Consider the following 9,515-nt stretch of genomic DNA (forward strand, 5'->3'; position numbering starts at 1 on the left):
ATCTTCAATCTCGAAAGAAGAAATTGGTTCAAGGCGCCGCAAAGAAACAATTTGGCATGTTCATAAAGGATATTTGAATCTTGAGTTCGTTTATTTCGTTTTCTAGTTGTGTTGTTTAATTTTGGTTTCGTAGCTAGTTACTTTTGTTTAGTTCGGTTTAAGTGCGGTTCGGTATAGATAGTTTGTTGTTAGAAGCTTTCTAGGTCCGAGCCTCATTGGTGCTTCTCTTTTGTATCTTTAGTTGAATCCGTTTTCTTTTCGAAAACGTTTTCGTATCTATAAAAGTTCTCGTTATTTTGTCAAAAAAAAAAAAAAAAAAAAAAAATTTAATTTTTGTTAGAAAAAGATAATTCTTTTCTTCAAGTTATCATATAAAGTAGTAATAATAAAGATAACCATAATCTTTCAATATAAGGTATCTTATAACGTGCGTTTCAAAGACATACACTTGGTCATGTAATCCATCCACCTTTGTTCTTAATAAAAAGGGAAACGAGCAATACTCAAACTGACACGATATACTTTCTTAAAAGTAGTAGTGGTCCTTAATACCATCAAACCATAAAATCAGTTTTACACAACTAATAGTATTACACAACAAAACTTTATTTGATAGAATGAGATGTTACGTAAAGGATATTGTCCTCTTCCAACTTTATTTCACTACCAAGATACATCCATTGCCTGCAGTACCCTCAGGGCCTCAGTCCAGCAATACTAATAAGCTTAATGATAATGATAACAAAAAGATCACAAACTCATAATATTCGTCAAAACATGCTCGATACAACTACTTTAAATCGATCTTGATACAAAATTAGCAACACACTATCATATACGAAGCCTATATTTCTAGTGCACGTAGACAAAACACAAACTTCACTCCAAGTAGAGTGCTATAACAAGTTATTGAAATAAGCAGTAAGATCCTGAACATTTATCGTTACTTTTAAGAATGTAGAATCCATTTTATAAGTCAGGAAGCTTATAATAGTTTTACGTAGATATTTACAAAATTATTTACTACTAATACAATACCAATTTACCGAAGTTAAAGGAGGTCATATTATCGTATCATTAAAATTTACAATTTACACAATTCATTTATGTTTCTCATTTTAGAAAGAGTCTTCAGGCTTCACGAAATTATGATATTCCAGTTGTGTCATCTCTCCGCCGGTTGTAGGATCAAATTTGCATCGATAAAAACTGTACCAAAGATAAAACATGAGACAATATACATTAACAGGATGAATAACAATCAATCTGACAAGAACTTCATGGACCAATAACCAATTTTCACACGAATATAACGTCAAGGTGTTGGCCCTTGGTGGTGACCTAATTTCCCATAAGGGAACTCAGGGGTTCGACTCCCATGTGTTGCAAAAATATTTCTCTTGAAGTTACTCGCCCATTTTATGGGCCTTGGAAGTCTCGGACGTCTTGCATTTGAGCCTCACCCGAGGGGGTTTTTACCACACGCGATGCCCGTATGGATTCGCCGTGGGGGTTTCCTCCTGAAGGGCGGCAGGACTGTAATGTTCGTCCCAGAAAATGATTAGATGGGTGGGTTCCGACATCGCGTTCAGAATTGTATTTGTTCTTTTAACCAGCTTTGATCATCAAGTTTATCGGTTATCGATATGCAAAAATTATAGATCTTGTAAAAAATGGATGTCATATAGGTACTCTAATGCTATCTACATCAACAAGAGTTTACACTCACACAACCGGTACAACACCCGAATATTTTAAAGATTATCTAAGTTGAACAATGTCAAATGGATACTTTAAATTGTTTGATTTCAAAGTTTACAATATTGGATCTTTTTAAGTAGTAGGTCTGGTCTATTCATACAAGAGAAAGTTTCGTTTACCAACCTTCCATCCATGCCGAGAATCACCACTGTATTCTTTTGGTGGCCAAATGCAACAATGTATTGAGAACCTTCAATCAAACGGAACTGGGCCACTGACCACTCTGAGCTGAAGTACTTAGGCAATACTCCTGCAATAATTTCTATTTTGTAAGCCACAAAAGCATGGACCAATATTCATAAACTTCCAATTAACAAGATATAAGGAACAATAGCCTTATAGCCTCATACCGCTTTTTGTACATCTATCTACCATTTCATGTACTTCTTTTAAGTTAATTATAACAAGAGCAGGGTGTTTTGAGTTACAGAAGTAATAATCTGATTAGTTAGGGGGACCAACCCTCATTTTTGAATAAAGAGTTCCATAGAAGCAGCGAGCAACTGATTAGCTAAAGAGTAAACAAAATTTTAACCAACATTTAGAGATTTACAACGACATCATTATATATTTTAATTTATGAATGTCCTTTTTGGTGATTTAATCCTTTACTTCCTGAAATATAAAGATCCATCAAACATCAGATTTGCACCAACTTATCACAATTTAAAGGTAAAACAAATACCAACTAATCCCCATAACTTTTAAAACCCATATTAAAATTTTGACAATTGTCAAAGACTCATATATCGGACTACTCCGATAAAACAGTAGCGATTTATCACATTAAAAAAAGTACCAACTGATTATATACCTTTAATGAAAGAGAGGGACGAGCTTGATGAAGGAACAGGGGTATTCTGATCTGATGATTCATTAGACTTGTCCATGCCTTGATATCCATGAGAAGGTTTTAGGCTGAAAACATGAACGGTGCCCTTGTCACTTGAGACTGCTAGCCACTGCATAGTAGTTGAAAATGCCAGGCTATATATTTCTGCTCTGTCTGCACCTCTTCTTACCTGCATCAAGCATCCACTACTTAAGTTATACCACAATAATGAAATGAAATAATACCTTATGCTTTTCTACATTCTACAAATCAAATGAAGCTAAATAACCAGCCAACTATAGGTCATTCATACAGGTGTAAGAACTCTTCAGGTGTAAGCTAAATAAGCTGCCTGGCGAATACTACAACATTGGATCTCTTACACATGTAAGTCGCCCTAAGTCGCCTATTTGTCAATTTAATTTTTGATATTCTCTTTTATACTCCTTTTTCGCAGAAGACGGGAACCACATCATATTTGAAACTTCCACAGGAAGTCATGAACAATAATTTTTTCGTCTTTCGTATCTTAAAACAATCTACTCCAAATACAGTTCTTAATAGTGGATTTGTTTCTTCCGAACAAACTACAGAGACATTAAATTATCTTGTAAAAACAGTTGTTAAGTGTACTCTCATAGTTAATGATTATCATATCTCACACAATATTAAACTTACGGTGTAGTGCATGATAATTCATATCGTCTCCTTGTGACTTGCACTCTAAAACAATATTAAAAGTGACTTGCACTTTGGGAAGAAGAAAATATCATGTATTTTGACCCAAGAGATAAAAGTTACTGGCCTATTTGGATTCAAGAATCATTCAACAACCCATACATAGCACGGTTCTTTAGGATACACAAGTTAATTCATGATTCTACAACTTAATTTAAAGAAAGCATACCTCCTGCAACAACGTCCCATCATGTGTATCAAAAATTCGAATCAAAGTTCCTTTGGTGCTAGCTGTAGCAATTATATGCGAATCCTGTGCTAGAGTAAAACACGCAATCCTTGAATCATGGGCTAAAATATGCTTTGTTTTCTTCGAAGCATAATGTTCAACCCTAACTTGCCCTTTCTGCAAACCAGGACAAACAAGCACAAAATTACCCGAACCTTGCGAAACCTCACACAGCCCTTTCAGATTCGTAAACGTCTCAATCTGATGCAACAACTTCAAATCTGTAAAATTATACACATATATCTTCTGTTCCAAAACAACGATAATCCGATCACGTCTTAGCTTAACTCCACGAACTTCGGACCTAAACGACAACTCACCGATACACTGACTCTTATGATCATCCCAAATCATAACCTTATTAGGAGGATACTGTGGTTCACTACCACCACCAACTAATGCAAGTATATTACATCTAAATAACATCCCAACAATCGCAATACCGCCTCCGGTTTCGAAATCTCTACGAAAAATCTCTTGAAATGGATCACAATTATATATTCTAAATCCATGATTAATACCACAAGAAAAACAACCGTGATCTTGATTAAATGAAACGTGAAGCAACGATAACGGTAACTGTAACGGTAAATTAGGTGATAAAGTATCGCTAAAATCAGGTACCTCAGTGTTATCATCATGGACCGGTGCCGGATCATGAACCGGTGCCAGATTAGGTCCAGGTTCAACTAGACCATGAGTTTCTTCAGATTCTGGAAGAAATTGATTGAGCCAGTCTCTGACGTTATCTTCACCGTTGTTGTGAGTGAATTGAGCTTGTTGTTGATTAGGGTTAATAGTGATCGGCGAGAGGAGTGATGAGAGGTCGTCGCCACCGCCGGAGTCAGTAGGTAGTATGGAGGACTGGTCGCCGGAGTGAGAATTGGAGTTTGAGTTAGAGCTAGGGTTTGGCCATGATGGAGATGAGAATGAAGAAACAGTTGCCATGATTAGATCGGAAATGGTTGAAGTCTTCATTAATGAAGACTTTTTTATCCATATCCAAAATTTTGTATTTGCATAATATTTCAATTTGTCCCCAACGAATATACGATTTTACAGTTTGATGCCCTTCAGTTTTAGATTCCTCGCTTTTGCTCCAATTATGTGATATACTCCGTATTTGTTGTACGATATATATCACGTTTGATCTCTTCTTACAGGTATATTCACTGCAACTTCCTTTTTACTCGATGCTATTCCCTTTGTGACATATCGTATTTTAATACCCCATCACTCTTAAAACTAAATTTAGTTAGTATTCCATAAAACGATTGTAATTGTAACATGAAAAGCACGTTTTAAATGAACGACAATATTGAGTATAAATTTGTAAAATTAATTCGTCTATAAAGAGATGTGTCAACATTTTTTAAGTAGACACAATTCGTGAAAACATTTGTAAAGTGTATGAGTTTGCCTGAAAAAATTTCTGGTTAATAAACTTTTCTTCAATTCATGGACTTATGGTATAAGATTATAAGTGCAAGGGGCTTAAGTTGAATATTAAATAGAACAGGGGGCAAAGCAAACTTTTCTTATAAAACCAGTATTCGCTAATTGGGGTACACGTAACACGAAAAAGGAATCTAGATGCTTTGGATTGACTCTTTCCCCATATTCCTTTACCAGTAAGCTTCCATATACTGTAATTCTGACTTGTACATTGTCTTCTTTCTACTCACATCCTACTCACTATGACTATAACATTATCAATAATCTTTGTTACCAAATTTTTTGTTACAAGATTAAGCACACAATAACATGGTATATCATTCGACACGCTCTGTATACCATTGCTCAAATCTGCGAGAAATATGTGGATAAAATGGTGATCTCTTCCGTCCCTTTTACATTAACTTCTTTCCTGTATTAAGGATTAGGACAAAAAAACTGTTGTCAACATTATAGATAGAGTCGAATACTCAATGCGACAGATCATAAGTATGCATTTTAGAGAGAAAAGAGTGCTAGACGTACCAAGGAGGGTGAATACGAACCAGTGTCCCAACATCAAGATCTATGTCAGTACATACTCGTGAACTAAAGATGATTGTCATGTTTTTCCTGTTAGCTACGTTTTGAGGGTTAGCTTTTCTTGTTGAACTCCGCAGAAGAATACAACACTATAATCAACAATTCGTGCATTAGAGAAGATAACTACAACGAGAAATGACAGCTTATACAGTTCAAAACGTTCATTTCTTTTTAGAATGCATAATTAACGTTGTAGTAATTACGACTACAACCATATTATCATAGTAGTAATCTGGAAATTTTCAAAATAAAGCAATATCGAAGATTTGGTCCATTTGACATTTCATCGTTTACCTTTGACTTATTTAGCCTGGTAGAGAAAAAACATAACCCAAATCGACCGATTGTATATAAATGGGTCAAAATCGCACCTCTCTGAGTATTGATCCCCCCCCCCCCCCCCCCCCCCCCCCCCACCCACAAAGGGAGAACAGTTTGGTGGATGAACAGCAAGGGTTTAAGTGATGTGCGCTAGATAATAAAGTGACTTACAGGTGTGCCAAATAATGATGACTTATACTTGTATCATAGTTTGTAAACAAACCTCGAAATTGTCAATGGAAGAGCATGAACAGACGGTCAGCCTTGCTTCAAGAGATTTTGAAAGTATCTTCACATCAAAACACATGTCTTCATCTAAATTGAGAAAGATCACGAATTGTGTTACCTTCAGTGTTTATGTTTGTAGTCTCACAATAACATGTAAAACGTGCATATGATTTAACGTACTTTCTCGTTGTAAATTGTTTAAAGAGTATAGATCTCTTTCCTTCTCAATCTGCATTACCCGCTGCAACTGTCCAAATAAACCAATGCTACAAACACGCCATTGTAGACGGAAAATTAGATCATTTAATTTTAAAATGTTATAACCAGTAGAAATGTTCAAGACAACAAGAATTCAAATCAGATCACCCACCCTCTGAGTCTAGGAACAGCATATGTGTGCCCTTCTTCGTTTGTCGAAGCAGCACCTAAAGCTTCTTGAAACTGATCAGCTATGGTCTTTTGTTTGTACCCTGCTAGGGTATGTTCCTGAACTTGATGGTTGTCCTGAAAATTCATGTAACGGGCTGTAAACACTTGACGATAAACTGTTGTAGTTAGAGGAAGTAAGATGGGCAAGCTGTATAACTATTTTAATTTGACCCATTCCCCTAACTATTTTTCATTTTAATTTGACCCGTTTGATCCACTTGAAATAAAACAGTCCAAAAGCCAATTCTTGTTGTAATAACAGAAGCGATGGTGAAGTGATGAAATTTCATACCTCGTCTTCATCTGATGTGTCACTGCCCAAACACTCGACATCATCTTCTACGTATCTCTGATCTACTGATAACAAACTTCTCCCAACAGATGGTTGTTCCGAGATGTCTTCCGTTATATTGTACTGGAGCATATAAGCATATCATACGCGAGTACGATATATATCTATAAAGTAAGTAAACTATTATATACTACAACAGCTACCTTCATTGTATGTTCTTTTGAAATATCATGTTCATCCTGAACACGATCTAGGAGCTCTGCTATTGAAGTTGTGGTATGCGTATGTAAAACTGGTAACTCAGTTATCATCCCATATTTCTTCGATTCATCCATATCTTTTTCCTGAAAAACGTAAAAACTTGGATGACTACTTGATTTTGATATGAAACTGGAGACACTCACGTCACTTAATGTAACAACCTTGACTGATGTGTGAATTTCATCCACAAGACTTGTATCTGTATACAAGTTGTTATTCACATGTGTCCGAATAGAAAACTTGTGCTTCGTTTTCCCTAGGCCACCTGACAGCAGATGATTAACCAAGAACCGTAGGGAACCGTTAGCAAATTATATAAATTTGATTAAATTACGTATTACATTTGCTTGCAACAATACTATATACTATATACTGTACTTTAAAAAAGCAAGGTAAAATTCTAAAATAAAAAGACTTGGTAGTTACCTTTAGATGACCTCTTTACTTTGGCAGATGCAGAGAGAAGGGAAACAGAATCAGCATCATCTTTCACATTAATAAATGCATCTGATTCGGTGTTTGCTGCAAGCCATGTGCAAATTCCATCTTTACCATTTCCCCCAATACTAGAATGTACGTTTTTCTGATAGTTGTCAGCCTCATAAGCAAAGCGTTTACTCAATTGCATGCAGTTTCCTGTAATCTTTTGATCACAAATTGAACACTATTATATGTGCAAATAATTGGAAATGTAGCTTAGATATAAACGATAATCCACCCCACAAAATTCTTTTTTACTCTGTGGACTTCAATTTTAGTAGTGAAGCAACCAAACACCTCTGTATAAGTATTCCTGTAACTGAGATGCGTAATGTGTATACCTCATTATCGGAGATAACATCTTCATCTGAGTTGCATGCATAGGTGAAATCACCATTATTGGCAAAAATTGGGAATTCAACATCATCTTCATCACAGGTATCTGCTTGACTCTGATAACATAATGAGAGAAGAACGTAAATGTAAACAATAAAAGTAAGCTGACTACTGTAGCAAGTTGCATTTGCTATTAGCAACATTAAGAAGTGATGATGAATATTTCACGATGTACCTTTTGACTTAAACTAGTTTGATCTCTTTCATGATTGACTTCATTAGCATCTGCACCAGACAACGTGGTTCTTTTAAGACACATTTGGTGAATAATTTCTAGTGGCCAGTTACATAGACTGCAATTTAAATGGAAATTATAATCGAATCAATTGTATACCTCTTAGCATATCAAGTTGAGAAAGAATTTGTACTTCACCCTGCCCAAATTTACACATAACAAGCTCAAGTAAGAGTATAAACTATCAGAACTGCAAAATATTGTCTCATAGGTATATGTTTTTCGCCTAATAATAATAAGTATATACTCCGTATGAAGCAAGGACTGTTAGGCATAATAAATTCATATGTAAAATTCTATAAAATCACAACAAATGCTTAAAACATACAATATACAATATATACATCTATCTATTTTGTAAAACTATGTAATGTAATGTGATTAAAATAATAAATTATTACGGAGTAATAATTAATAACCTTTATATCAGCTGAAATCCCCAAAGAGACATGAACTCCTTCATTCAAATCATCATCCTCTTCAATAAAACATCAAATTCAAAATTTTCATTTTAAAAAACATAATCAAAACCTAGAAAAATAAATAAATAATAGAAATTTAATCTCTAACTGTATTACCTGATATACTTTGATCAGAATTCTCATTTTCCTGCCAACAACAGACCAATTTTAAACAATATTTGTGAAGACGTACTATTTGATCAGAACAAATATGCAGTTATTATGGAATTTAATCAAATTACCGTAAATACGGTGCTCCGCCACATTTATGCGTCGTGAGTAGGGTTGCTCCGCCACTTCGCGGCAGACGGCAGCTCAACCGGCGAGTGTTTGCTGCAGCGTCAGTTAAAACTTTTTCTTTTATCAAGTTTAGTGACTGTAAATCGGGCCTATTCTGTTAAAAATCTCACTGCTACATTGATATGACAAACACCTAAAAAATTATGTTAATTTAAAAAAAAAAAAAAAAAATCCTGAATAGTATAATTAACTTTAAAAAATTTAGTATTTTGTAAATTTTTTTAAGAAATAATTGTGCCGTTGGTCCTTCATTTTACCCCAAAAAGCTAACAGCGTCCCTCAAGTTTTTTTTGGCTTTCAGCATCCCTCTATTTTACAGCTTTGAGATACAGAGTCCCTCCGTCAACTTTCCGTTAAAAAGTCCGTTAACTCCTATCATGTGACTTGCATGTGAGGGTAAAATCGTCTTTTTAACCTCCTTCTTCATTAAACTCGTGTTCTTCCCCAACATTGCAAACCCTAATTTAAAAAAACATCAATCTGAAACTCGTTCTAAAAAAACATCAAATAGATCT

The 9,515-nt window shown here is 35.0% G+C and overlaps 2 protein-coding genes across 2 annotated transcripts; both read right to left on the bottom strand.

Moving 5' to 3' along the window:
* Nucleotides 1–907: 907 nt before the first annotated feature.
* On the bottom strand, nt 908–4,520 carry LOC139869958 (autophagy-related protein 18a-like). The gene is made up of 4 exons (XM_071857809.1): nt 3,501–4,520; nt 2,576–2,783; nt 1,885–2,011; nt 908–1,209 (listed from the first exon to the last, which is right to left on the bottom strand). Exons 1-4 carry the CDS (start codon nt 4,506–4,508, stop codon nt 1,119–1,121), a joined length of 1,434 nt encoding a protein of 477 aa, XP_071713910.1. The 5' UTR covers nt 4,509–4,520; the 3' UTR covers nt 908–1,118.
* Nucleotides 4,521–6,258: 1,738 nt separating this feature from the next.
* LOC139873216 (uncharacterized) lies at nt 6,259–9,078 on the bottom strand. Its single transcript, XM_071861148.1, has 12 exons — nt 8,943–9,078; nt 8,818–8,848; nt 8,659–8,717; nt 8,339–8,378; nt 8,180–8,229; nt 7,950–8,060; nt 7,555–7,771; nt 7,290–7,393; nt 7,071–7,211; nt 6,868–6,990; nt 6,517–6,650; nt 6,259–6,412 (listed from the first exon to the last, which is right to left on the bottom strand). The coding sequence occupies exons 1-12, from the start codon at nt 8,964–8,966 to the stop codon at nt 6,274–6,276; spliced, it is 1,173 nt and encodes a 390-aa protein (XP_071717249.1). The 5' UTR covers nt 8,967–9,078; the 3' UTR covers nt 6,259–6,273.
* Between the last annotated feature and the right edge of the window lie 437 nt (nt 9,079–9,515).

The sequence above is a fragment of the Rutidosis leptorrhynchoides genome, chromosome 10 (assembly GCF_046630445.1).
Source record: "Rutidosis leptorrhynchoides isolate AG116_Rl617_1_P2 chromosome 10, CSIRO_AGI_Rlap_v1, whole genome shotgun sequence".
Taxonomy (NCBI): Eukaryota; Viridiplantae; Streptophyta; class Magnoliopsida; order Asterales; family Asteraceae; genus Rutidosis; species Rutidosis leptorrhynchoides.